The sequence below is a fragment of the Pseudopipra pipra genome, chromosome 10 (genome assembly GCF_036250125.1).
Source record: "Pseudopipra pipra isolate bDixPip1 chromosome 10, bDixPip1.hap1, whole genome shotgun sequence".
NCBI classification, from domain to species: Eukaryota; Metazoa; Chordata; class Aves; order Passeriformes; family Pipridae; genus Pseudopipra; species Pseudopipra pipra.
In genome coordinates this window covers 23,186,576-23,213,958 of record NC_087558.1, presented here as the reverse complement: position 1 = coordinate 23,213,958, position 27,383 = coordinate 23,186,576, and the positions used below count along the sequence as shown (strand labels likewise).

General features: G+C 45.9%; 2 protein-coding genes and 1 long non-coding RNA gene across 4 annotated transcripts in view; 2 read left to right on the top strand and 1 right to left on the bottom strand.

Moving 5' to 3' along the window:
- The window catches only part of PAK2 (p21 (RAC1) activated kinase 2), a 42,909-nt gene extending 24,636 nt beyond the window's left edge, over window positions 1-18,273 (top strand). For both annotated transcript variants that reach the window (XM_064666788.1, XM_064666789.1), the window contains exons 3-15: window positions 1,865-1,965; window positions 2,470-2,620; window positions 3,182-3,213; window positions 3,579-3,686; window positions 4,932-5,064; window positions 5,550-5,613; window positions 6,074-6,122; window positions 7,763-7,875; window positions 8,037-8,154; window positions 9,980-10,079; window positions 12,668-12,864; window positions 13,563-13,700; window positions 14,677-18,273. In XM_064666788.1, coding sequence (XP_064522858.1) covers window positions 1,865-1,965; window positions 2,470-2,620; window positions 3,182-3,213; window positions 3,579-3,686; window positions 4,932-5,064; window positions 5,550-5,613; window positions 6,074-6,122; window positions 7,763-7,875; window positions 8,037-8,154; window positions 9,980-10,079; window positions 12,668-12,864; window positions 13,563-13,700; window positions 14,677-14,763 — 1,391 coding nt within the window. In that variant the 3' untranslated portion in view covers window positions 14,764-18,273. The remainder of the gene's footprint in view (window positions 1-1,864; window positions 1,966-2,469; window positions 2,621-3,181; window positions 3,214-3,578; window positions 3,687-4,931; window positions 5,065-5,549; window positions 5,614-6,073; window positions 6,123-7,762; window positions 7,876-8,036; window positions 8,155-9,979; window positions 10,080-12,667; window positions 12,865-13,562; window positions 13,701-14,676) is intronic.
- The window catches only part of LOC135419882 (uncharacterized), a 163,534-nt gene that overhangs the window by 118,643 nt on the left and 17,508 nt on the right, over window positions 1-27,383 (bottom strand). The gene's annotated exons all lie outside the window — the stretch shown is intronic.
- Window positions 18,387-26,966, top strand: LOC135419877 (aquaporin-12-like). The gene is made up of 3 exons (XM_064666797.1): window positions 18,387-24,479; window positions 24,956-25,072; window positions 25,969-26,966. Exons 1-3 carry the CDS (start codon window positions 23,741-23,743, stop codon window positions 26,148-26,150), a joined length of 1,038 nt encoding a protein of 345 aa, XP_064522867.1. The 5' UTR covers window positions 18,387-23,740; the 3' UTR covers window positions 26,151-26,966.

Below are 27,383 nucleotides of genomic sequence, written 5' to 3'. Positions count from 1 at the left end.
CTGCAGGTCCAAGGGGCAAAGTCCAGGCATTTCTCCCACGACCAACAATTTAATAGTAAAACACCAGTTTCTGCAGGATTGAAGGGCTAAGCCAGAACCTGCTCCAGGCACGTGCCACTACCCCGAGCTGACAGCACCCAGATTTGCCACCTTCAGCACCCAAATTCACCACCCTCAGAGGTCTGGAGTCTCTCTTGGGGTGCTGCCACCAACCTGTAGTAGCTTCCTGCTTACAGACTTATTTCTTGTGTCAATAAAAGACCACCACTTCCTGCTTTCACTTACCGTTTGAGACAAGCGTTGCCCTTCACTAAAGGGATTCCCTTTGCAATCCAGAGCTGTTCCAGACCCAGCCAGAGGCTGGGAAGCAGTGTGGCCTCCCCGTGGCCTTGTTCTCAGCGCTCGAGGATGTCCTGCCAGCACATGACTCACCGGGCTTGCCTCTGGCAGGAGCTGTTTGTTTGAAGTGCTGCTCTGCTCCACTGTTCCTGTGGGCAGAGGAATGACTTTTAGTCTCCTTGCCTTGCCTACTGATGGGATCTATGTGTTTTTGGAAGGAGTGGGTTTATTTACACAGCGCATGCTGGATGGGTTGAGCACCAGCTCCTGTTCCCTGCATGTCAAGTGTTCCTGAACAGGAACCTTCCTAAGGAATATAACTTTTTAAAATATATTTTTTCCCCCTCTTGCTTTCGCAAAACTGCAAGAAATTGGGAAGAAATAGGGAGGAAATGGTGCTTTCCTCAGTTTTCACAGCAGCAGTTTCTCCCGTCCCGTGACCCAACGCTGTTACTGAGAACGTCTGACAGCCCGTTTGCTTTTTGGCTCTGCCCTGTGCAGCCATATTAAAGATATCCTGTTTATAGCAGCCGTGTCTTTCCACGGCATTGTTCAGCTGGAGGCAGCCCACATGGCTTTTCATTTGGGAGCATTGTCCTCGCTGCCTGTCCTTCCCTTCCCGCCAGCGTGAGGGGATTTCAGGCGGATTCCTGGCTCTGAGCGGCACCGGCTCTGCTTGCTGCAGGGCATTGAAGAGGGTGCTGCTTTACCTGCTTTTTCTGTACTGAAACAACAGGATTTTTAAGGTGAATTTAAAAACAAAGCAGAAAAATAAAAAAAAAATTTAAACACACAGCCCCCCAACCCTCTCCCAAAACCCCCCCAGACAAACAAACGAACAAACAAAAACCCAAAGCCCCAGGCTTTAGAAAACATCTTATGAATTTAATTGGATCTGGGTTGGATTGTGCACATGGTCTTTCTAATTATCTGTTCCTGCTCCTGGTACTTGGTATGCTTTTTTTTTCCCTTTTAATTTAAATTAGGTAATTGCTCTGAGGCTATAAACTCTTATCTTCATCACAGGAAGTCCTATTTTGCATTAATTAACTTGAATTGAAGCAGTGAGGCAACTGAGTTTTAGGTGTCTTTAGGGTGAACTTGAGGTTGAACTGAAGTTGCCTTCATTGGTTTTCTTAATCCATATTAAAATGTCCTTTTTTGCATTGTAAACATTTAAAAAGTTCAGATTTCATGTGCTCAACAGAGCACTCTGGTGCTCTTAATCACTTATTTTCTTGCTGCCGTAATATAAATTATTTGAATGGAATAAGGCATTGATTCTTAGAATCACAGGATGGTTTGGGGCAGAAGGGACCTAAAGCCCACCCAGTCCCACCCTCTGCCATGGGCAGGGACACCTTCCACTATCCCAGGTTGCTCCAAGCCCCGTCCAACCTTGCCTTGAACACTTCCAGGATCCAGGGACAGCCATAGCTTCTCTGGGCAACCTGTGCCAGGGCCTCCCCACCCTCACAGGGAAGAGTTTCTTCCTGACATCAAGATCTTTGAATGTCTTTTTCAGGAAGCAAGAAGAAAGAAAAGGAGCGGCCAGAAATCTCCCCGCCGTCAGATTTTGAACATACCATCCATGTTGGCTTTGATGCTGTCACTGGAGAGTTCACGGTGAGTGTTCCTGCCTTGGGGTGCCTTGGGAGACACTCGTGGTCAGTGCTGTAGTGAAGCCAAGGCAGTGCTTTAGGTTAAAGTGCAAGTTAGTCTCTGTTTATATCAAAGAACTAATTTTCCTGTGTGTTTGTACAGCACACAGAGTTATGATGCCATGACCTGTTAGTGCTTCTCCAGTGTCAGTGTCACATCTGGTGCTTTGTGTCATGTGGGAAAGCCCTCCCTGACAAACCTCCCTCACTTTACTGTTGTTAGTGGGTAACAGTGGTTCTGCTGAGTGTTGTTGTGTCCCCATCCCTCACATCTGGCTCAATGTAGCTGGAAGAGGTGCTGCTGTGTTGGCACCATGGTTTGTGTTGCCACCTGTGGCTCCCCATTAAGCACGTGTTGCTCATGTGCTTAAGGCTGTGCTTGTTATGCTTTTTATACAGGGAAGAAGTTTGTTTTGCTCTTTAAAAATCTTTAAAACACTAGAACACTTAAAATCCCCTGTGTTTTCAGGGAATGCCAGAACAATGGGCTCGGTTGCTTCAGACCTCAAATATCACCAAGCTAGAACAGAAGAAGAACCCCCAGGCAGTACTGGATGTGCTGAAATTCTATGACTCCAAAGACACAGCAAAACAGAAATATCTGAGTTTTTCTGCTCCAGGTGAGAGCCAAGTGTGTGCAAGACATATTGGAGTTGGGTATTTGGAGCACAGTCTTCCTCTCAGAATAATAAATCAGGTTCAAATGCTGATTCAGTGAGGAACAAATACTTGAAGGTGGATTTAAAACTTACTGGAAACTGGCGTTGTCCAGTTAATTTCCTGTTTTAAGTGGAGAGTGGAAGAAAGAACTGGATAATTCACAATAGCAGCCAAAGTGAACTTGAAGGGGCTGTGTTTCTGAAGCTGGAGCTCTGAGACTGGTATGAACTGGTTTCATGCTGGAACCCTTTCTCCTCACAGTTGTCTGTGAGCTTGATGTCACCAGCTGGTGACATTTTGCAAAGATGCAAAATAATTTGTGACTCCCAGATTGGGAGCCAGCTGGGAGGGCTGAGAGAAGGATTGTCCTACAAACAGGTACAGTTGTGCCTACTTTTCTTCCAAATTATTTGTAGCTTAGTAATAAGGCTGTGTAATACTTTCATTCTTTACTCTGTAAAGTTCACTTTGTGTTATTTTTTTCTGATGATTTTATGTATTCTGCTGTTTGTCCTATTTAGAAAAAGATGGTTTCCCTTCAGGAATGCCAACGGTGAGTGTGTTTATTTTTATTTGGATATCCTTAGGTGCATACTAATTCAGGTCTTCTGTATCTGTTATATCCTGAATTTTGAAGTATTAAACTGTATAAAGTTTAAAAGTATAAAAATGAGGATATTCTTTGTGGAATAAAAACATAAATTGTGGGGGTCAGCAGGGCATATTTTCACAGGAGTGACAGTATTTGAGTCTCATAAAATGTAATAACTTAGGGATAGGTTGATTGGTTTGTTATTTTCTTTTGACATCAGTAAGAATTCTTTTATCTTAATGTGAAAAAAAAATCAAGTCTTTAATACTGTGGGGGAGACACATTTGTTTATTTATTTATTTTTTTAAATGTTGGTAAAAATGTAGACCAATGCCAAAGGTTCAGAACCATCAACAACTGTGGCAGATGAGGATGAGGATGATGAAGAAGCTCCTCCTCCTGTGATTGCTCCACGGCCAGATCACACAAAATCGGTGAGCAGCTGGAAAGCTTGACAGTGCAGAATTCTGGAATTCTTTGTATTGCAGGACTTCTGCATCTGTTCTCTAGAAAAGTGTTTTATTTGTGAAATGAGCTGTTGTAAGATTTTTGGGAAGAGTTCTGGTTTTTTTTGAATTTGCCAAGAAAATCCCTAATTTCTGGATGTCAGTTGGACCAGAAATCCTGAAGTAAGTGGAATCACAGAATCATTTAGGTTGAAAAAGACCTCTGAGATCACTGAGATTTGGTGATCTCTTGGTTAGCTTGTGTTGAAGGTATCCAGTTAAGCTTATCCTTCAACCCAGTGTGTGAGGAGGAGGCTTTTTAGCCCTAAAAATCTATAGGTAGTTTCTGTAACTTGGCCCAGCCCAGTGGCACAAGTGTAGTGTGTTTGATTTTCTTCATTTGATTTGGTGGCAGTGTGACAGCCTCACCAAATACACTGTCTGGACCCAAACCAATTCAGATTCAAGACTTGAAAGCTTATTTCACTCACAAAGCCCTCAGCAGCCCATGAACAGTTAAATGCTTCAGAAGTTGTTCATTGAGTTTTAGTGTAGTCCTGAACTACCCACCCTGGTAGTAACATCCTAGGGATCCCACTTACTCCAGCTCCTTCCTTTGGCTGTGGTAGCTGTACATTTTACCTCTTTATTGCCCACTTTTTCTCCCTCCAGGAGTGCAAATGTGAATCGTGTTTATTTGTCAACTGGTGCTGCTTTATAATTGCCCACTCTTGGGATGTAGACATATAAAATGTGAGAGCTGGATATTTCTAGAGTAGCTGTGCATGTCTGAACAGCTCAGGAGGAAATTAAATAAATCTCCAAGAAATTAAATCTTTTTAAAAAAAACTCAAATTGGGGGCAACTGGGAAATTTTTTAGAATCTCACGCTTCTTTTCATGGCAATCATGAGTCTTTTTCCTTTAGATCTTAATCTCACTATTAATCAGTGATTATTTCTCTGTTAACTAGCATGGGTTATAAAGAATAAGCAGGTAAAAAACTCATGAAACATCTGTCCTTGGAAGTTGGGGTTAACTTCCTGGCATCCACTCTGTTCAGGAGGTGCCTTTCAGGGGTCAGTACTGTTGCCAGGGGACTTCAGTGTTTCTCAGGTCTAATTTCTGCCTCCTACCTCTTATAAAATGGTGCCTGGGGATCTTTTCAGTGCTGTGATTGTTTTCAGCTGAAGGTCAGCGATTGCAAAGCTCAGGTCCATGGTCTCCTTCACAGATTTATACCCGCTCTGTGATTGACCCCATCCCTGCCCCAGCTGGTGACTCCTGTGCTGACAGCGCCACCAAATCGGGGGATAAGCAGAAAAAGAAGACCAAAATGTCAGATGAAGACATCATGGAAAAACTACGTAGGTGATTTTGTTTCAGATAAACAAAGGCTTTAGGACTGGGAGAGGAATATTAAATTTTTGCCCTCGTCCTTATTTTTGTATAAGAGTTGTGTGGATACCACGCTCAGCTAATTTTGTGTCAGTAGCTGAGAAAAATGTACTCAGAGGTTATGCTGATTTAGAATCTTCAGAGCCCTGTTGGGTAGAAAAATATTATACAACAGCTTTTTTTGTTGTTTTTTTTTTTTTTTTTTTATCAGAGTTCAGTTGTGATAATGTGATCTGCATGTATGTTACAGCCATAATAACACGAAGTAGTTTCTGCTGGGGCTTGTTCCATAACCACCTTGAAGATAATTTTTCAGCGTATTAATGTTCCTGTGCAGCTTTGGCTGTTTGCGCATCAGCTTTGCTCCTTGAAATTGGATGTATCTTGGCCAGGCCAGCCCTGCTGAAGGGGGACAGTGGGGTTGGATTGACTCTTCTGTTGTTTTTTCTTTTAGGCACTATTGTAAGCATAGGAGATCCCAAGAAAAAATACACCAGATATGAAAAAATCGGGCAGGGGTAAGTGTTCCCCCCAACTTTTATTCCCAGTGGGCCAGTGTTGGCAGCACTGTGCTGTTCTCTGTCTCATACTGTCGTGTACCCACCTCTTTCTGTGCAGGCAGAAATGTTGGCTGCATTCAGCAGTGATGAATCACAGAATCCCAGAATAGTTTGGGTTGAAAAGGAACTTAAAGCTCTCCTCATTCCACCCTCCTGCCATGGGCAGGGGCACCTTCCACTATCCCAGGTTGCTCCAAGCCCCGTCCATCCTGGCCTTGAACACTTCCAGGGATCCAGGGACAGCCACAGCTTCTCTGGGCAACAAACTGTATAGTAAATAAACAGTGAAGGCTTTACACAGTGGTGGAAATTTTGAATTGAAAGCTGAAACAATTTTGTGTTTGTGATTTGACTGTTCACTTGTGTGTTTGTTACAAAGAGATGTAAGTTGCTGTAACATTTTCCTTTCTCTTCACAGGGCTTCAGGTACAGTTTTCACAGCTATTGATGTGGCAACAGGGCAGGAGGTAAGATTCCTGCGTTCGTTTTCTCTCAAGATATCCTTCTGGAGGTGGCCAGAATTTCCTTCAGTGCCTCCCATATCTGCTATCAGCTCTCAGAAGAATGTTTGTCATAGTCAATTGTAACAGTGTGTGCCTTGTTCTATAGTAATCAGATGGTGGAAGCTTGAAAATAGAGTTCTGTCTTTCCAGTGAAAAGCAGAGGGAGTGAGGTGTTCCAGAAATGAGTTTGGAAAACGGTTTATCCTTCAGGAACTGCAGGCCTTGGTGTCTTGTGTTTTCAGAAGTAAATCTTTGTTTAGGCTTTGCACACACGTTCTCTAGTCCCGACTCAGTAAAAGTGATGGTTGTTTCTGTCTCCGTGGAAACAGCTTGTCCCCTGTGATTCCCTGTTGTAGTTAGAATGTCTTCTCCACATCCTACTCTTTGCTTTTACCCCCTGGTTTCTCCAGACCCACTTAGTGAAATTGGTGACATCAGCAATACTCTGCATGTTTGTCATCAAGTGGCCATCTCTGGTTTCTGTGACTCAAATTTTAGGATTTATTTGCTTCTATTTAACTTTAGATTTCCTTGCTTTTCTTTTAATGTTTCTATTTAAATTCTTTCCTTAATTTTCCTTTAAATAAGTATTTAAATACCATTTAAATACCATTTCTTAGGTCACTGGTAAGTAATTGCCCTTTCAGCAGTAATCACATTTACCAGTCTTGCAGTGGAGCACCACATCTTGATGAAACATGAGCCTGTCTGTCATCTCTTAATTTGTGTCTCTTAATTTGCTCTCTACTTCATGTCCTCTTACTGGCTGCAGAGTGAGTTTTAGAGCCCAGAGGGGTTGTGGAGTATCTGCTCCTTCAGGTCTCCATTCCAAACTCACACAAGACCCTCAGCAACCTGCTCCACCTCTGCTCTTAGTTACTGTATCATTCTGTGCCACAGAATGACAAGAATCTCTTCCTTTAATGCCCCTGGAAATATAATAATGATAATTTCTATAAGATTACATTGGTTCTTGTGTTTGGTTTTGGTCTCATGGGTAGGTTGTTTTGTAGACCTCCAAACTACCTCCACAAAGTGTAGCTGACAGAGCTGGGACAGTTCTTCTCCATTTTAAACTCTGGAATACTTGTCCTGGTTAGCTTATTTCCTGGGCAAGATAGGCCTTTATCTCCCCTTTTCTCTCTGGGACAGTTCATTGATTTAATTGCTTTGAGAGGAATTCCTTCTGCCTCCCAGCATTCCTTATACCCAAACACCAATCTGGTCAGAATATAGAACAACAAATTGCCTCACCTTGCATTAGAAGGCTCAGACTTTCTCTCTGAGTTGCTACAAGATTCTCTGCTGCTTCAGGCCTGTTGATAGGAAATTGGGCAAGTCTTTTTATCTCCTGCATGCCCCCTTTTCTGTCTGTTCTGGCCTCAGTTACTGTTTGTGGATTCTTTCAGCTGCAAGAGGATGCTGTTGGCCACGGCTGCAAGTTGTGTGCTCATCAGGCTGCTTTCTTTTAAGTTGTGTGCTAATAAATAAATAACTTGCCAGCTGCAAGCTGTGATAAACAACTCTAATCCTGTTACAGAATTCCTTCTGACTTTTCACTATATTGAGTTTCAGTGATTGCTGTTTTATTTTGCCCTGTTCAGGTGGCTATTAAACAGATCAACCTGCAGAAACAGCCCAAGAAGGAGCTGATTATTAACGAGATCTTGGTAATGAAGGAGCTAAAGAACCCCAACATAGTCAACTTCTTGGACAGGTAAATGCATCCAGCTGGTGATTCCTTCACCCCTGAGGTGAAGTTATACCCTATACAGACCTGGACTTCCTGTACCTGAGGGTCTTGGAAGCAAATGAGTCTCTATTTAGGCTTGGTCACCCTGATGGCACACAGACATGCTTTTGGTTTTCTCTTTGTAGTTACCTCGTAGGAGATGAGTTGTTTGTGGTGATGGAGTATCTGGCTGGGGGCTCCCTAACAGATGTGGTCACAGAAACATGTATGGATGAGGCACAGATTGCTGCTGTCTGCAGAGAGGTGAGTGTTGGACTTGCTGGGTAGAGGGATGAAGGTGCACTCTATTCCCATAGCTTTTATGGAATGCTAAGGTTAGGACTAATTGCAACAATTGCTGTTGGAGCCATTGAGTTAAGAGTGAATGATACCGTGAGTAGAAATCAATATTAAAGTTACAGAAAATAACTAAATTAGGTTAACTGAGAAAATTGAGGCGGTTGCAAGTTATAATAACACAAAAGAGCTGTGGCAGGTTTTGATCTGAGTGTTTGGGAAACTTAGGGAAGGGAGCAAATAAAGTCTTTGGGTTTGGTACTTGGGTTGCCTCATCCTGCTGACAGTGTTAACAGAAAGATGTGAATAATGTGGACTGAAGTTCAGGGAGGAGCAGTGGAGAAGTTTAGCAGCTGCAAGGAATGGCTTTTTAAACTTCGACTAACAAAGAACATTCAAAGGCACCAAAAGAAAGAGTCTTGAGTATTCATGTATGGGTAATGTAGAAAAAAAAAGGAGAAGGAAAAAGCCTGAAAGCTTCCAAGTGTTTTCCAGAAGGAAAAAGGGGAACTGTGTTTGCTCCCAGTGTGAAAGTGGATCTGCTGAGACAGGAGTACTCTAAGAAACATGTACTAAAACAAAGATGAACTGGATGCAGATTATCTATTTCCCCTCTTAGTCATTCTCACAGTGTGTGAAATCTGTAGTTCTGTGCCAGTTAAGCTTCCTTGAGGGATTTCTCAGGAAAATAATTCTCCAGAAGATTGTAGTTGGAATAATTTTAAGGCTGCTGGAAGATTTCAAATGAAAGAGTTAAAAGCAGCTGATATCACACCTTATCAGTGGTTTCTGCCCTGAGTCAGTGCCAGCATCCAGCTCAGGCTTGATTTATTACAGCAGAAGGAGAATTGTGTTATCTGCTGTGCAGGAGAGACTGAGGCTTTTAAAAAGCCCATCTGACTCCATCAGCATGACGTGTGCTTTTGTGCCTCACCCAGAGGGAGGGCAGGGAGAGCAAACTTGTGCAGGAACATGCATGGACAGGTAATGGTTTCCTGAGGAACCAGAGCTGGAAGCAGAGAATCCAAAGTAACTCTTTCTTGTAACAGTAATGAACTTTTCTGAGGAAGAAGAAGTCAAATATTGAAGTATTGTACCTCATCAAAACTCTGCTGCCCACTATATTTTGCAAATCAGTGTCAATTTGCTAAAGCAAACAAAGATACACAAAACTCACTGGGGACATCCCTGCCAAGCAGCAAATGGCAAATGTTCTGCTTGTATTGAAAGAAAGATCTGACTTTTTTCTTTTGCCTTTTATTCTCAAATAACAAAAGTAAATTTCATTATGGTTTTGGGCAGAAACTTAGTGGGAAAGGTTTTAATCCGAAAACAATGCAAAACCAGTGTTAGTGAATTTCAGAATGAAGATGTTTTACAGATTTCACTGTACAAATTGTGTGGATGTTGGGAATGAATCCTCACCAATTCCCCTTGGTGAGACCTCAGCCTAAAAAGCTCTCACTTAATCCTTTATGGTTCCTCTGTAGAATCTGTGGGATGTACCAGAATTAGCATCTGGGATTTCTGAGAGCATCTTGAGTGGTGAGGAGTTTTATATATGCATTTGTTAAGATAGAAGAAACTCTGTGGTTAAATGATTTTTGTCTTCCTGAACTCTGGAGAGTATTTTTTAGCCCAAGAGCTTCCTCTGCTGGTTATTTGCAATAATACCTGTTACATTTCTGCACTCAGAGCTGGCTGAGGGTGTAAACATTGCCTTGAATTTGTGTTCACATATGCCAGACGTGTTTCCATGTGCTGAATGATGGGTTTTTTCTCTCCTATCCAGTGCTTGCAAGCACTTGAGTTCCTCCATGCCAACCAGGTCATCCACAGAGACATTAAGAGTGACAATGTACTCTTGGGAATGGATGGATCAGTTAAATTAAGTGAGTAGCTGACAATTGTTTTAATGCTCTGCTTTTTCTTTCCAGTGATCTCTGACTCAGTGTGTAAATCAGTAGAAGGAGAGTTGGCAGGGAAATTTGAGGTGGATTTTTGTTGACTGTGAGGAATAGAAATTCATTCTGTGTTACAAAATGTGCAACAGGCAGCAGGTACTGAAACTCTGAGGCCCCTCAGACTCAGGCTGTGAACGTGTTAGCCCGGAAGGATGTTGAAGCAAACCTGTGGCCACATGAATACGTTGGTGAATATGAAGTAACTGGTACTATAGAGTGAAGCAAAATGGGGATGACTGCAAGAGAAAAGTTGCAGCAAACTGCAGTAGCTTTGTTAGGATGCTATGGCTTGATTTTAGTGCTTTGCCCCCTTCATTAGAAGGCCACCAATGAGAAAACTGTACTTTATTGATCATTTATATTGCAGTCTAGTCTTACCCTGTGCCTTTTCTTGGGCCAGAAGTGTAACATCCTTTCATTAATATAATCACAGCAAAAGAAACTTCTTGCTTTTCAGGTAATTGTTGTGCATGCATGGACTTGTGTCCGTGGTGTGTGTAAATAAAAATGATGTGAAACCACTTGTAGCTGTCAGGACTGTTGAGAAAGTGGTGCATTATTTGAATTTTTGGTATGCAGGAATGTGTAAAACATATAGCAACCGAAGAGTTAAGGTAAAAAAAGGTGTAAAGTAAAAAGTGTTTTTACAGTTGGGCAGGAATTTGAAGTGCCATAAAAATGTCTTAACAGTATTCCTTATTCTAGATGGTTTTCAATTTCATTTTATTTATGAGATGGAGTGTGAAGGAAGATTATGAGCAACATGATTTGCTTTACCAGCATCTTTGGATGCACTGCTCGCTTGCATAGAGGGGGTTATTTGTTTTAAGAGTGTTTTGTGTTTGTGCACAAGCTGTGGACTCAGAGGCTGAAGAGAAGTGAACACTTACAGCAGAGGATGTGGCTGAGAAGAAGTGGCCGGAGAAGGATCAAAATTGCACAAAAGAGGTGTCAAAGCAAAGCAGAGTGGCCAAAGGACAGGGTTGGCAGCCTGAATCAAGAAGCATCACCCCAGGAGACTGGGGGAGGATGAGGAGGAAGGAGAAGACAGGAGTCAACTGTAAAAATGCCCTGTGTGAAGCGGAGGTGTTGTAGTCAGTGCTGAGACAAGCTCTTCTGAGGCTGTGTGACTGTAGAGCTCCCAGCAGTTGTTAAGGGTTGGAGGGTGGAAGAAGTTGCACATTCTTTTTAAGCTCTTCCCCTTCTCTGAGGGAGTCTGGTGACAGGACAAGTGTCACCACTGCACAGCTGCACACACCTACACACACGACTGCTGGGGCAAACTGGGTTCCTGCCTGTCTCTTCTCTCTGTGCTGGTGGTGTGGTGCTGAAGGCCTCACTGGGAGGCCAGGAGGCACAAACTGCTGCTGCTTCTCTGGGGTGGTCACTGAAATGGGCTGTGCTGTGAGTTGAGTGTGACACCTTGATAAGGCCAAAAACTGCAGGAGAAACTTGGTGACTCCTGTAGGTTTGATTTTGTTTGTTTGGTTGGTTTTTTTTGGTTTTGTTTTTTTGTTTTGTGTGGGGTTGTTTGGTTTGGTTTTAAGGCAGCATTTTGACTATCAGGGTGGGGGTAGTTCTTTGTTAAATTGTCTTCTTGGTACAACTTGGCACTTCCATGACTGTGGCTTTTTTGTTAGCACTGCTCGGCATAACACTTTCAAAATTTAAATTTCTCTCTTTCTCTCCCTCCCTCTCCTTCTCTCTCCCTCTCTCTCTCTCTCTTTCTCTAACTTAGTGTCAATGATAAGGTAATATCTGTCTCCTGCCTTAACTGTGTTCTTATTGATGCTTTACATGCCTGGGAAGTGGGAGTGCTGCAGCTGGATAGAGTAACATGATGGAACGTGCATTGCTGCTGCACCTGAAGGCTGTAGGAATAGGTGACTTTTCTCGTTTTCTTGAGTGTGGTTGTTCTCTTTGGTAGTTACCTTGTGGAAAGGTTTGTTTGTCCAGGTTCCTCCTGCTGAGTGGGGTAGCACTGCACTTACCTGAAGCCTTGTTTCCGTGTCCCTGTCAGCTGTAGTACCTGTCTAGATGGCCAAATTGCTGTGAAATGTTCAACTCAGTAGCTGCACAAGTACCATCTGTTTAGAAGGGCAGAAGCCATGGATTGTGGATTCATTTCTTCTGGTTCAGGCTGTATAACACACCAAGTGCAGAACACTTGCCTCCTGTGTCCTGCTTGATTGCTTATTTTGGCTGCTACCAGTCTGGAATTATTGAAGGAAGGACTGGGCAAAATACCATTCTTCTGCAGGGTAATTCTTCTTTCCAGAGGACAAAAAGCCTTGTCTTCAGTCCACAGAATTCTGCCCTGCTTAAACACCTTCAGGTTTTGTATCTTATCTTGCACGTTGGCTTATTTAATATGGAGAATGTGGGGAGGGGGGGCAGAAGAAACCCCCCTAAACCCCTCTCAATGAAATATATGTGTAGCAATAGAGAAGTCTTCTAGGAAACCCACTTCTGGGGGTGCACCAGTTTAACCTCTTCATCCTTCTGTTGTCCTGCAGCCGACTTTGGTTTCTGTGCTCAGATCACCCCTGAGCAGAGCAAGCGCAGCACCATGGTGGGAACTCCGTACTGGATGGCTCCAGAGGTGGTCACACGGAAAGCATATGGCCCCAAAGTGGATATCTGGTCTCTGGGCATCATGGCTATTGAGATGGTGGAAGGAGAACCCCCGTACCTCAATGAAAACCCCCTGAGGGTAAGAAGCCCCCGGGGTTGGAACTGCTTGTGGGTGTTCACCGTGTCAGACATTTTCAGTAATTGGTCATTAATTGTGTCTACAATAAAAGAAATGAAAAAGCCAAGAAGCTTCAGCGGTGCAAGAGAAGTTCTCCAAGGGAAGACACTTGTCTTGAATTTGCAGTCATCCCTACCCTGACTCCCCATCCCTGGAAGTGTCCAAGACCGGGCTGGATGGGGCTTGAACCAACCTGGTCTAGTGGAAGGTGTGCCCATGGCATGAGGGTTGAGCCAGATGGTCTTTAATGTCCTTCCAACCCGAACCAGTTCCCTAAACTATCACAGAATCTTGAGGTCAAAATACAGTGTTTCAGTTACAGGCAGGTAAATCCTCTAAATGGAAGGTTTTGACCTCAAGATTCTGTGATAGTTTAGGGAAAGTAAATCCATCAGGTTATGAAAAGTGTTGCTCTGTCACAATCTGATATTTTCTTTGCTAAAATAAGTATCTGTTGCCAAAAGATTTTGAATATTATTTTGCTACTAGCAAGAATAAGTCATGACTGCCTATAATTGTGGCATTTTTACAGCTTAAATCTCATAAGTTTGAGAAGTAGGCAGCGGAACCCTTTCTCAACTAAGGGCTTGCCACTAGACAGGACATTTTGGCATCTTTTAAAGATTTGTTTTTGTTATACACTATGTCTCATTTTACAGGCTTTATATTTGATAGCAACTAATGGCACACCAGAACTCCAGAACCCCGAGAAACTGTCCCCAATATTCCGGGATTTCTTGAACCGATGTTTGGAGATGGATGTAGAGAAAAGAGGATCAGCCAAAGAATTGCTACAGGTGAGACTCAGCTTCTCACAGGGTGAAGTGCAGAAGCCACGAGTAATGTCAGCCTGTGATAAACCACATGTCAGACTGGCACCCTTTTTGTGTGTGTGTGTTTTCTTCTGAGAACTGTAGTGAGAGCAGTTGGTAGGAACAACAGTCATCAGAGATTTGTAATGCACTCTAAAGTCGTTCCATCACAGTCTGTGCCTTCACTCTGCCACTGCCAAAGCATCCAGCAATTTATGAACTCCCTTCAGGACCTGGCCACTGGTAGCATTTGCATTGCTTTTCGTGTCTTCACTTGCAAATATCCTCCTCAGAGCTCTTTAAAAGAACTGTTTATCTGCTAGTCTGAAGTCAGTGTTCAAGCCCTGAAAAGAAAAGCTGCTGTTTTCCCCAGGGTTCTGCCTTACCAGCTGAGCAGCTGGAGCTCAGTGCACCTGCCATTGTGCCACCATTTCTCCTTGTAGTTTGGATTTTAAATGCCTCCTGGAGAAAAGCTGGCTTGTAAAACGAGATCTTCTCGCAGGCTTAAACACCTTCAGGTTTTTTCCTGTGTGAAGGAGTGATAGAATCACTGATGGCCATTCCTGGGGAGAACAAGGAGTAGCTCTGAGCCTGGAAGCCAGATGATGTGGAGGCTTTCCCAGTAAAGCCAGCTGCTGCTCCTTGTCTTTCTCTGATTATTCCTTGTTCACATCTTTGCTGTTTTGCTCATTGTGAGTGCAGCTTCAATACTCACCTTTCCCAAAAGTGGTGAGCTATTCCAGGAGAAACCCCACGGGGTGAGGCAGTATGATCCCAGCCAGCTTGGGATCACCTTTTCCCTACAAACGTCAGGAGAAACGCGTGGAAAAGTTAGCAGTTAAAGTGAAGAATCACTCCTGCCCAGCTCCACACAAACATGAATCCTGCTGAAAAGTAACCCTTTGCTGGCCTTTTAAACCGTGTCTTTCACTGATTTCCAGTGTTTCTCTCTTCCTGGCAGCATCCCTTCTTGAAACTGGCCAAACCTCTGTCCAGCTTGACGCCACTGATCTTGGCAGCCAAAGAAGCAATGAAGAGTAACCGCTAACATCCTGCCACAGCCTTCCTCCTTTTTTTGTTTGTTTGTATTTTACAAATCTTTATAATATATGAAATTGTTACACTTCAGTGGGGAGGGAAGGGATTTTGGTGGGGTGGGGGGGAGGGTGGGAAACGTCTACAGAAGGGAAGAAACTCTCATCCAGAAGACACCCAAAATTCATTGTGGCGACTCTAGCGATCCCGGTCTGGGGTCCAGAAGGAATTGAGGACTGAATTACTGGCCTTTAGTTGTGTTTTATTCTGATTTTTTTTTTTTTTTTTCCCAGACAGCCCAGAAATGCCACTTACTGTGCCCGGGGCTTTAAGGGTTTTTAACGACTTCGCTGTAACAGCTCCTGTTCGTTGTACCCTCTGGGTACTTTCAATACTTGAATGACAGGTTCAAGCTTTCAGAGAGCAGTACTAATTTTACCTGCTGATCTCTTTGACTCTCCTCTTCCTCCCCTCTACCTGTTGGCTTCTAAATCCCTCTGGCAAAGCTCCCCCATGATGAGATTCACGGCAGGTGTGGCGAATGTGAAGGTACATCTTGCCCCTCATTTCTTTTACGGACAAGCTGTTGCTGCACTGTAGAATTGACAACTTGGCTACTTAGGGAGTCGTAATGCATGGAGATGTTTTTCGCTTTCTAAGATGAATAAGGAGAGGGGGGGAAGAGAAGTGTTCAGCTTTTTCTTATGCCTGTGCTCTGTGGACTTTTTTTTAATCAAAAACGTGGGCTCTTTGTAGAACCGTAACGATCGGTCAAGTCTTTTGATGTGGGTTATGGATATGTAGGTTGGGGTCAGATACTTTATTTATGATCAAATGATCAGTTCTAGTCAGGGCAAGAAAAAATTCCAGCTGTCTTCCTTGTATGCTCTTTTTTCCCTGTTAGACTTGCTGGCCAGAAGCTTAAGGGTTAACGTGCTTGGTGCGGTGGGTGGTTTAAAAACAAGTATCTATGCTCTGACTTGGGCTTTGGAAGTTATGCTGGTGCCTTTGACTTTTTTATTTTACATTTCCCTTTTTTGTATCAAATACATTTTTGTATATGTTGTAATTTTTTCCCCCTAGCAAATAATGCATCAACCTATGGAGTTGTCAGAGTTTAAGTATTAGAGCTATTTTTTCCAGTTTTGTATGTGCTCCATTTGTACTAACGAAACCAGAAGAACAAGTAACCAGATCTGAGGACACTGAAGATACAGGATTTTTAAACTATGATCCAAACAGAAAATGATGAACACCTGGAGATGCCAAAGCACTGTTCTGAGGTGGAAGCTGAGGGGAGGACAGTGCTGAGGGGACGTGTCACATTGATCCTTCTCACTAAAGACGTTGTGCCAGCCAGGACGGCTGCAGTGAACCCTTCAATGCAAGAAAAAGTGCCTCCTTTTGAAGGACAGTGAGAACCAGAGCGGTTGAGTTCTTGGGGTGCTGCCAGGGGCGAGTGTAGCAGAGCCTGTGCCCCTGGCTCCTTCTAGTGCTACAGTCTATGCATTTCAACCTCCCCGAGTGTTTGAGGAAGAGCCAACTGTAGTAACAATGTGCCAAATAAGTCTGTGAAAGAACAACCATGCCTTTAGTGGGATCTTATTGCATTCCCAGTGGGGCAGGGCCTGGGACAGACAGAGTTATGGTTGGGTATGGACAGAGGACCCTGAATAAAAACCTTTTTGCACACTTTTCCAAACATTGCTGGCAGGGGATAGAAGTCATATTCAGAGAATATCAGTATCTCTATAGAGATAATGACATTTTGAGGACTGGTAGCCAAGGTATGACAAAACCAACTTCCAGCTGAGAGCAGCCAGGCAGGACAGTGGAGGCTGTTTGGGTGATGATGGAGGGGAGCAGGGCTGGGGTCTCACAGCATCTGCTGGGACTCAGGAGCTCCTGGGGATTGTGTGGTGCCAGCAGAGTGCCTTGCTGGGCAGGTTCAGCTTGTGTCCTGCTCCTGTGTGGTAGTTAAAATCTGTGTTGGGTGAATTATCTTAACTGTTCCATCACAGGGATAAATCCCTCTAGCTGTGACTGTAAGAATATGGCTTTAAATTTTAAATTCAAGGAGGTGTCTCATTCCAGCCAAGGAAATCCAGATGCATTTCCCGGGGAAAAAAAATTACTGGGAGCCAGGGACACTGTAATCACCCCAGGTTGAGTGTATCTGGCTCCCTGGTCAAATGGAGCAGCGAGGAGGCTTGGCTGAGGAAAAAACATGTTGTACCAATGGTTCCCTCTCTGTCCGTTGCTGGCAATGGACTTGGTAAAACTCCTTGTGCCAGAGTTAAACTGGGAGCTTTTCTTTCTTTCCTCTTTTTTTTTTTTTAATGGCACAATCTATATAAATTTAGCTTTTTCTTTTTTTTTTAATAGAAAGAGAACAAGAAATCATAAGTAATTTTAACTTATTAGTTCACTTTTATTGATGAAAGAGAATGGTTTGAAATATATGTTACAAAAATTCGTTCAATTTAGTCCATTTTGGAGATGATTTCTGAAGTTTCAGCCACCTTAGCACACAAAACTTGGCCCAATCCCCAAGTTCCCAAATGGTGTGTGTGACCTGGGAAGGTGTTTAGCTCTGAGGCTGAGAAGTGTCAGCATCTCCCTCTCCCCATGCAGCAGCTGGTATGTGGTGAGGTTTCTCTTGGGGATCAGAGGTGGAGCTGGCAGGAGAGGAGAGCCAGGAGAAGGTTTTTGTGCTGTGCTTTAGTGTCTTGGTGGGTCAGGCATCGCTTTTGCAGCAGTGTCACCTGGATGTGTGTGCCAGGTTAAAACTGCAAGCCGTGGTTTTTTTCCCTGGTGGGAGTAGGTTGGAGTCCTTAAGGCTTGGTGCAGGGCTGGGCAGCTCTGCTTTGTCACTGGGGCAGGTGGAGACCAGCCAGAGCTTGAGGAGGTGATGGGAAGGGACAGATTGCATCCCAGCGTGGGCATTCCCATGCCTCTCTCCTGGGTGCCCACATGAGATCCTGAGTCAGGATCAAATGTGCACATGATCCACCTGAAGTGTCCTGTGTGGTCAGTGGGGCAGCTTTTGGCTGAGATGCAGTGTGCAGGGAATGTGAGACTCCTGGGACTTTCTTGTGATCATAGAATAAACCAGATTTCTCTTTAAAAACAACCATGGGAATGTGCACTTTGCCCTAATGAGACTAATTGGAGCTTCCCCCCCGGCTCTCTGTGCAGGGAGGTGCGAGGGTTTGGCTAAAGCAGATGGGTCCCATTGTCAGAGGGGCTGGGGAGGGACAAGGAAGCGGTTAAGGGTCTCTCCAGCTGGAATTGAGTCAATAAATCTCTCTGGTCTGTTTTTCCCTCTGTTCCTTACGCTGTCGATGGAAATGGAAGTAGGTGCAAGCTTTATTTTTTTAACTGTCTTCAGATGTTAATGTTGCCTTTTGTGTAATTTAATCCCATTATGTTATTTAATTGTTACTGCAATATTAACTACTGTATTTGTTGACTTTGTTTAATAACTGTTCTTTCAGGGCTAGAAATAAACTTTTAAAAAACATTTGGGGTTTTTTCCCCCCCCTTTCCCTGTCATGAATTTGTACCTTCAAAGACAAGAGTGGCTGAAAGAGTTCATGTGTCGGTGTCTTACTGAGATTAACAGAATGTATTTGTAATTAGGCTTTAATGGTAGTGGATATAATTTCATGCCATACCAGCCTATTTCTTTTAAAATGTTGTTACTCATCAGTGTCTGTACCTGCCTTGGGGTTGCCACAAGCTCTCCTTCCTGCCATGCAGTGCTAGGGAACGGCCGTGCCCCCCACAAAAAGCTCTGGATTGCTTATGGGAGGAGAGCAGCTCTGGAACACCCTTTACACCCATTGTGGAAGAGAGAATCCCTCATTTCCTTGTGAAGAGAGCAAGGCAGAGGCCAGCCTGGTTTTCACAGCCACATTTCCCACCGTCTGTTTGCCATGAGCAGGGTGGGACTGACGGGCCAGTGACCTGCGGTCGTGGCAATTCCGTAGCTGTTCCGAACGAGCCGCTTTGTTGGAGATCATCCATATCCTGCATGTAAACATTACAGCATGGGAAGCACAGGCACTGAGCTGTCCTGGTGCCTGCTGGGAAGATGTGGCTCCTGGATTTGCGCTGTCTCCGCTGATCAGCGTTTGACCATCAGAAGGAGGACGTGGAGTGTCCACAGCTCTCTGAGGACTTGGGATGACATCCTTGGTGCCTCTTGGCCTCCATGGCTGCAGGGAGTCACTCTTGCTTTCCAATGAACCTACAAAAATGGTGTGGGGTCTAGGCCTGCCAGTGCAGCTAAAGCCAAGGACATCTAATGATTTACTTCAGGGTTGAGTCCGGTTTGTTTGATTCCAGATGAAGTTTCCTGTCTCAGTTGTGAATGTCAAGGACTCGCCGTGTCCTGTGTTTCCCATGTGTTATTGGGAAATGGGCTCTTCCCCTTTCTTGCACGTTGTACAAGCTTTGCTCATACCACTGACAAAGGGAAATGAAGAAACCACTTGTCTCCAGCAGCTGTTTCACCCAGACAACAAGAGTGTTGGTTTGCACAGTTGTTCTCCTCAGGTTCATCAGTTTTTGGAGCTTCTTTGTCTTTATATGTAGTTGACCCTTTATGCATTTAAACTGATGTTTCTCTAACACTGCCTTAAAGTGATTTGGCATTTAATTTATGGGGGAAGAAGTGAACAGGAGGAGGGAGAAGGTGTTTGGTGGAACTCAGTATTATCTGTATTTTGGTGTTTGAGCTGCTTGAAGAGATGGGTTTGGGCTGATGGTGGTTTGCACAGCTCAAAGTTGCATGTCCCTGATAAATCTTCATCAGTCTTGCGTGAACTTGGTCATCCCTTACAAGTGTCTACCTGAGACTAAAGTCAAGAGCAGCTCCATGTTTGGGGATCAGTTTATTCAAGGTTGAGTATTTAAAACAATGTTCTTGAAGAGAGTCAGTTTGGGGTCAGCAGTTTCTCCCTTTCGGGGCTGCTGTTTGGTTGCAGTGAGTGTACTGCAAAGCTGAGCCACACACTGGGTAAAAACAGGATGGCTGAAAACTGTGGATCTTCCTTTCACTGGCATTTTCCCAGTGGTGGCTGAAGAACATGGTCGGGTGCAGTGCAGTTCCTGTGGCTCCTGTGCTGGAGCACAGCAGTGTCTGCTCCCAGGGGTTTGTACAGCTGCATTTTTTCCTTTTTCTATAACTTGCATTTTGCTCTCAGGATTGTCTTTAATAAAAATAGCCGTCCTCAGTCATGTGAGAGAGTGAAGTGAAAGTGTGCTGAGCTCAGCTGAACTCTTGGTGTTCCTTTCCAGATGTGTGGAGGAGGCAGGTTTTACCAAGAGATTCTTTCGCTGCTTGGAATTCAGCCTAAGGAAAGACTTTTTTTCCTCAAAGAAAAAAGGGGAGGGAGGGGAAAATACCAACAACTGAGAACAATGAATTTCTGATTGTAACTTCTTTACCTACAAGGGAGCAGGGTGGGGCAATACAGCTGCTCATGCTGTTGTTCCCATATCCCAGTGGTGATGCTGCTTTTTCCGACTGGTGTCTGCAGGAGGAATATCTTGCAGCACATCATAACTTAGATTCACAGACTTGTTAAGGTTGGAAAAGGCCTTTAAGATCATCAAGTCCAACATCCAACCTTGATTTCAAATCCCAGTTACCCATTGACCCGAGTATTGAAACAGCCTGTAAGGACTCATGACTTTTTTTTTTTTCATAGTTATTTTTTAATGGAATTTTCCCACTGGGAAGTTACTGGTTGCTCATTCTCTTTAGGACATAACAGGCCACCAGACTTCTGCTTTGGAGATGTGTTGAGTCAGTGGAGAGAAGGATGGGCCTGGAAGAGCAGACAGTCTGTTCCAAGGCCTGGATATGTCTCCGTTCATGGATGTCTCAATGCATGCACTCCAGGTTCTGGTGTTTCCTGAAGGGCTGGTGAATAATGAATCCAGCTTGGAGTAACTGTGGATCAATGGCAAACATATTGATGTGACTCAGGGAATCTCCACAGGATGCTCTGGAACATCTGCCCACACTGAGTAAGGGGTGACCTTCCTCAGCACAGATGTCTCCCTGGAATTCCTCGAGGTTTCTAGAGCCAGAGATGTCACATCTTTGTTATTTTGTCCTCCAGTGAATGCTTATTCTAAGGACTCTGGCCTTTTTCACGAAGCACAATTAACTCCTGGCTCTCCTGGAGCCCTTTTCCCTGCCTCTCTCTGGGAGGAAACCTGCTGTGGTTCCTGCTGCCTCGTCACAGCAGCTGAGAGCAGGTGGCTGCTCTTGGAGGGCTCTTATCCACCCCCTGCCCACCGAAACTCACCTAAAATAACCTTATAACTGTGGGGGTTTTGTAGCTGTTACCTCTTGGTGGGGAGAGCCAGGGTGGCTCTGTTCAGTTCCTGTGTTTTTGGAGAGTGTTTATTCTTCTTAATTGTGGAAGTGCCAACTTGGTTCCCTGTCCCATGGCTAAAATCCCCTATTTAAATTTCTGCATTTTAAGCTGTTTTTGTTCTTGACAGCCTTGGAAGCGAGTTGGGTTTAGAAAAGACACTGATGTTCCACCCACAGAGGAGTTTATTTTGGTGGGAGTATCTGAATTTTTACAGTCTTGTTTCTAGAAGAGCAGCCCTGCAAAGCTGTGTGGATTTTGCTGTCAGCACTAACACGAGCGAGGGAATAAGCCCCTGGCGTTATTTAATCCCACAGTTATCCTTGGAATCAGCAGCTTCCAGCTCCCCTCTCCAGCCTGGGTTAAGTGTCCCACAATTGCAGGATGTGCTGTGGGCATAATTGCAGACAGTGGATGGCAAATAGTTTTTAAACACCTCGGAACATTTATTTCCTAAGGCCCAACTCTTAAAACACTTGAAAAGAATGGAAAAATCAGCTCCTGGGGGAAGGAAAAGATGTTGGAATTTTTTTCCCGGTTTTACCGTGGGTATCACAATCTGTTTCCCATGAGCTGGCAGTTCTCTTCCAGGGTCTTGATTTGGGCTGGTGTTGCTGGGTCCTTGTAGAGCTTTGTTTCTAAAGAGAAAACTCTGCAGGTTTCTCTACTTCTTAGAAACAGAAGTTACAGGAGATGGAAAGAAATGAGCTGGATTGTGATGTTACAATTTTTTGTTATTGGTTCTGCAGGGATGAGCAGCTTTGGCCAGCACTTTTAGCACTGTCAGAGGTCAATTTTCATGACAAAATTATTATTTTATGAGTCTCTTAAAGCGTGTTTTATCATCTGTTATTCGAGCAGTGCCATTTGTTCATTTGAGGTGGAAGATGCAACACTTGGCCTGTCACCTGGAGGGAGAACTGGGTTAAAAATGGTCACACTGGGATGAGTTTGAGGCTGGCTGACCAAAAGCAGGGCAGTTTTCGGGGGGGAGGAGGGGAGACCTTGGGTGATGGGCTTTTGGCAGCATGGTCCCTCTCCTTGCTCAGACTTTCCATGGTTTCCAAAGCAAGTACTGTGACCAATGATCCGAGGGGACCTTCCCTAAACCACTGTGGGGTGGGCACTTGGGGATAGAAACGAGGGGGAGGGAAGATGAGGAGAGGGAGAGTGTTGCAGGGGGAGATGCTGAGCTGAGACTTTCATCAGCATCCCCAAAATGCCCTCCCAAAAGGTCCTGTTTCTTTTTCAGTGTGCCAAGGGCTATCTGAGGAGAGGCCAAGCAGCTCCAATGCCTTTGGAGTGTCCACTCCTGTTTTTCATGGCTCGATCTGTGTCACTGTAGCCAGTTTGAACTGTATGAGGTGCCTCATCCCTGGCTCAAGTGTGCTTCAAACCTGTGTTTCCTGGCAGTTCCTTTTATAAATAACATGGGGGTTGGGAATAAAATGGCATTAATGGAAACTGTTGGCTCTCTGTGTGTGACAGGGAGCAGAGAGGAGTTCGGGATACCCACCATCACCCCTGCCCTGGGGATGAAGGAGATGCTGTTCTGCCTGTAGGGATGGAAAATGTGGGATCAGGGTGTTCTTATTGCTGCTGCAGAGCAGGGAAGTGACCCAGGAGACACGTGAATTGTTTGTCATAGAATCATGGAATGGTTTGGGTTGGGAGAGGCCTTAACTCTCATCTCATTCCACCCCCTGCCAAGGGCAGGGGCACCTTCCTCTAGCCCAGGTTGCTCCAAGCCCCCTCCAGCGTGACCTTCCAGGAATGGGGCAGCTGCAGCTTCTCTGGGCAACCTGTGCCAGAGCCTCACCACCCTCACAGGGAAGAATTGTTTGGGTTTAGCCCAAATGAGATCAGATGTTTCAATGGGTTTACAAAGTCAGGTAATGATGATGCCATGGGAGGGTTTTGGTGGAGCTGGGAAAGATCCCATCCCCAATATTTGTGTTACCAGCAGGAGCAGCTGAAATGTTGCTGTCACAAAAATGCCACCTGCAGACCAATGGCACGTGTAATTAGTGCCACCTTCACCAAACCAGGGTATTAAGACAAGGGTGGGGTGCAGTGAGCAAGCCAGGTTTCCAAACTGGCTGAAGATGGACCTTGCTGTGGCTGAGTGACTATTCTCTGGAAAAAATGGGAACCCTTGGATAGGTTGCTGGGTCCCCTCATGTCTCAAGCTTTGGGAATGGGGTGATAGGTTGTGTTTTATCATAGAACCCCAGAATGGTTCGGGTTGGAAGGGACCTTAAAGCTCATCTCATTCAACCCCCTGCCACGGGCAGGGACACCTCCCACTAGCCCAGGATGCTCCAAGCCCTGTCCAACCTGGCCTTGGAAACTTCCAGGGATGGGGCAGCCACAGGGATTGGAGCCAAGCAGAAAACAAATGAAGATTTTTGCTCCTTTTGGGAGACCTGGCAGCTCTGGGGAGCTGCTGGGGGCTCTCAGGTGTGAATGCTGTGCTTGGGGTCCCAGCGGGAATAAAACCGGCACCTCCTTCCTGGGACAAACACCGTGTTGGCTGCTCCAGCTGCTGTGATTCCATCAGTCCTGGAGGCAGCTGGCATTGCCCTGCAGAGGCCACACATGTGGCATTTCCCAGGCCTGTCAGGCTGTGCCACGTTTGCTTACACGGAGCTTTATAAAGAGGAGCTGCGGGAGCTTCCTCTGCTCCTTCCCAGGGTTTGGTCCGGACTCTCCCCCAGCACAGCCCTCACTATGGACACCCTCAATGTCTCCATTGCTTTTTTTTTCCTGGTTGTTGGGATGTGCCAGGTGCTCAGGTGGCTTTCCAAGAGGCTCCTGTCTCCCAGAGCATATGGCTGCCTTGCCAGAGAACTTGCTGGCTCGTTACAGCTGTGCATGAGCTGCCTGGAGCTGAGGATGCTGATGGAGATCGGCCCATGGGGGGGTGGCTTTGGCCTGGACACGGTCTTGACTCTGCTCTTCCTTCTCTTCGCTGTTCATGGCGCCTCTTTTGATGGAGCATCTGCCAACCCAACTGTCTCTGTCCAGGAGTTCCTGCTGCTCGAGTCCAGTCTCGCAGCCACAGCTGCCAAGCTGCTGGCCCAGGGCGTGGGCACGGGGGCAGGCTGGGCTGTCACCAAGCTCTTCTGGTCCTGGGAGCTGACACAGTTCCACTTCATCCAGAGCCTGATCTCATCGGAGTGCAGCTCCTCCATCCACACCTCCCTGCCCCACGCTGCCCTCGTGGAAGGCACCTGCTCTTTCCTGTTCCACCTCGTCCTCCTCAAGTCACGTCAGAGTCACCCCCTCTGCCGGGTCCCTGCGCTGGCAGCGACCGTCACCTTCCTGACCTACACAGGTGAGCAGCACTCCTGAGTCATTTGGGAAAACACCTAACTTGTGGGGGAGGGACAGCCCCTTTTTCATCTTCTAGGACTGGAGAGGTAACGATTAACGAGGTAACAACTGCCAAGATGTTTGTGTTCTACTTCTTTTGGGGAACAGTCACTTTGGGATGAAGACAGCAGTTTAGGATATTTGGGCAGCAGGTGAATGTTGGCACTTGAGAAGCCAGTTGGCCCAGGACTGGGATCACTTCCCTTCAGTGTCCCCTAATGCAACCCCTCGGCCCCAAACTGAGCTTTCCTGCTTCCTGCAAAGCTCGGGATGACGAGGGTGGGATTTTCCCCACCCGAGGGATGCAGGTGCTGGAGCTGGGCAGCAGCAGGGATGCTCTGGGCAGGCAGGAGGGGTCATGGTCTGTAGGCCCAGCTCTTTGTCAGTGTCCCAAAGGGTGCAGGTGAGACCCTTGGCCATGTTTCTCTTCCCACACAGCCGGATCATTCACAGGGGCCTTCTTCAACCCTGCCCTGGCCACAGCCACCACCTTCCACTGCACAGGGAACAGCTTCTGGGACTACATCCAGGTTTACTGGCTGGGGCCCCTCGCAGGTGAGATCTTCCCAGGGGCAGGGGCTGGGATGGGGGGCAGTGGGCAAGGCAGAAATGCTGGGTGTAACACAAATCATTCCTGCAAGGGGCTGAACTTGGGTCTTGGCAGTGGCAAGTGTTATTTTTCCTCCAGCTTCCTTGTCTCTGGAGTCATCTCTTTGCTATCCAGGTTTTTAATCTAATTTCTGCACAGGACGTGGGCAAAACTCTCCCTGAGGCCTGAGTTTGGGGGAGATAAAGCAAAGGTGTTTTAGAGCAATGACAGGCTGAGCTGTGGTTTGGGGTTGTCCACAGCTTCAGGATGATCACAGGGAGCTGGATATGGGCTGCCTTGAATGCAGAAAGTGGGGACAACTCCCTGACAGGAGGGTGAAGAAGGGTGGGGGTTGGTCTCTTCTCCCAGGTAACAAGGGTCAGGACAAGAGGAAACGGCCTCAAGTTGTGCCAGGGGAGGTTTAGGTTGGGTATCAGGGAAAATTTCTCCTGAAAGTGTGGTCAGGCACTGGCACAGCTGCCCAGGGCAGTGGTGGAGTCACCATCTCTTGAGGGATTTAAAAGCCATGTGGATGGGGCACTTGGGGATATGGTTTGGGGGGGGGGGGAATAGTTGGATTCAGTGGTTTTGGAGGGCTTTGCCAACCTGAATGATTCTGTGGCAAAAGACTGCTGGGGTGGTTTGCGGCCCTTTTGGGTCAAAACAAGCTTATTACATTAAGGAAACACTGGTTAAATTCTTCTTAAAGCCATACAGAGGAGGTCTGTCAGCTCTCAGTGAGGGCTTCAGTGGTGCTGAGCTGCCTTTTGGTCACGGTGAAGGTTTGGAAATCGCGGCTGAGCCGTGGGGAGGGTGGAGGTGCTCAGTGCAGGACACGGAAGGCTCTGTGCTCTCATTCCAGGGATGTTTGCTGCCCTCCTGCTGTACCAGGGCAACATCCCACGGCTCTTCCAGAAAAACCTCCTCTACAGCCAGAAGAGCAAATACAAGATACCCAAGGTGAAGGTGACAGTGCACGAGGAGGGTGATGAACCGAAGAGGAAGAGGAAGGGGGGGAAGAGCAACTCTGAGCCTTGTGCCTGAGCCATGGGGCAGAGCGGGGCTCGGCAGCCCCTCTCCTGGGATAGGGTTTCCAGGCATGGAAGATTTTGCTGCTCATCCTGCATGTTCAGTCCCTACCACCAGGTGAGACTGTTTTAAAGCATCGCAAAGGAATCCTTGCAGGATGTCCGAGTCCCTGAGCTCCTCTGGGAATAGCTTTGAAAGACTCCCTGGAGAGCCCGAAATGTTCCAAGCCTTCGTTGTTAGCTCGGTGAGAAAAAAACTAACACTTTTGCATCAATTGCTAATTGTCTTGTATTGCCAGGAAGCTCCCAAAAAGACTATTACATGGGCAGGCTTGAGCAACCCTGGGTTATTGCATTGTGCAGCGCCTGAAATAACCTCACTGGGTCTCTTGCAGCCATAAAACCAAAGTATAAACCAGTAACTGCCTTGGAAACTTAGGATGGGCAGGAAGCAGGCTTTGATCTTTCGAGTTATTAATGAACATTGGTCAAAGTGGTGGGGTTTGAGTCAGACTTGAACTGAGGATGTTGAGTTGCACAGGCTGAACCTGGCAGGTCTTGGAGAGGAATTAAAAATGCTCCAAGGCGAGTTCACTGGCCACGGGAGACCCTGCTCCTCTGGGGGTGTGCTTGGCCAGGGTTTTGGTGCTGTAAAACATCAAGAAATGGTGCACAAAGGGTCTGTGGTGAGAAAAAAAAAAAAGACCCAGGCAGCCAGTGTGGTTGAGCAAGTGCATCCCTGGGCTCCGTTTCTTGTCTGTGTGAAATATTCCTAAAGATAAAATTGTGGTTTGTGGAATAATAATAATAATAATAAATGTTGTGGTTGGCATTTGAGTCAGTGATGTTGTTCCTGTGAGCTCTGCTGAGGGATAGCAGCCCATCTGATCCCTGAAAATGGGAAACACCTGCTGGGTGAACAGGGATGCCCCCAGGCTGTGCTGGCCCTCCATGGATGCTGCATCCCAGGGCTCTCTCCACAGGGAAGAGCACAGGGGGGACACAATGGGCTGTGCCAGTGTCCCTGCCCTGGGTCAGCTTGGCAGGAGCTTGAGCAGGGACAGTCTCCTCCTATTTCCTGAGGTGCAAACAGGGAATAAGGAAGGGGCACCCAACTGAAATCCAGAGTGAGGGTGTCAGATGCAGGTTTGGTACCTGGCACCCAGCCCTGCTCTTTCCTCTGTGTCCCATGAAGGGTTTTGGGGATGATCCCAGGGTGTTGTGCTGCCCCTGGGCAGTCCATCCCTGT

What these genes read in the sequence shown, in the direction of transcription:
- LOC135419877 (XM_064666797.1), top strand. Translation starts at nt 23,741, where the DNA reads ATGTGGCATTTCCCAGGCCTGTCAGGCTGTGCCACGTTTGCTTACACG. An exon ending in CACCTTCCTGACCTACACAG is followed by an intron (nt 24,480 to 24,955) that starts GTGAGCAGCACT and finishes CTTCCCACACAG; the next exon opens with CCGGATCATTCACAGGGGCC. An exon ending in CTGGCTGGGGCCCCTCGCAG is followed by an intron (nt 25,073 to 25,968) that starts GTGAGATCTTCC and finishes CTCTCATTCCAG; the next exon opens with GGATGTTTGCTGCCCTCCTG.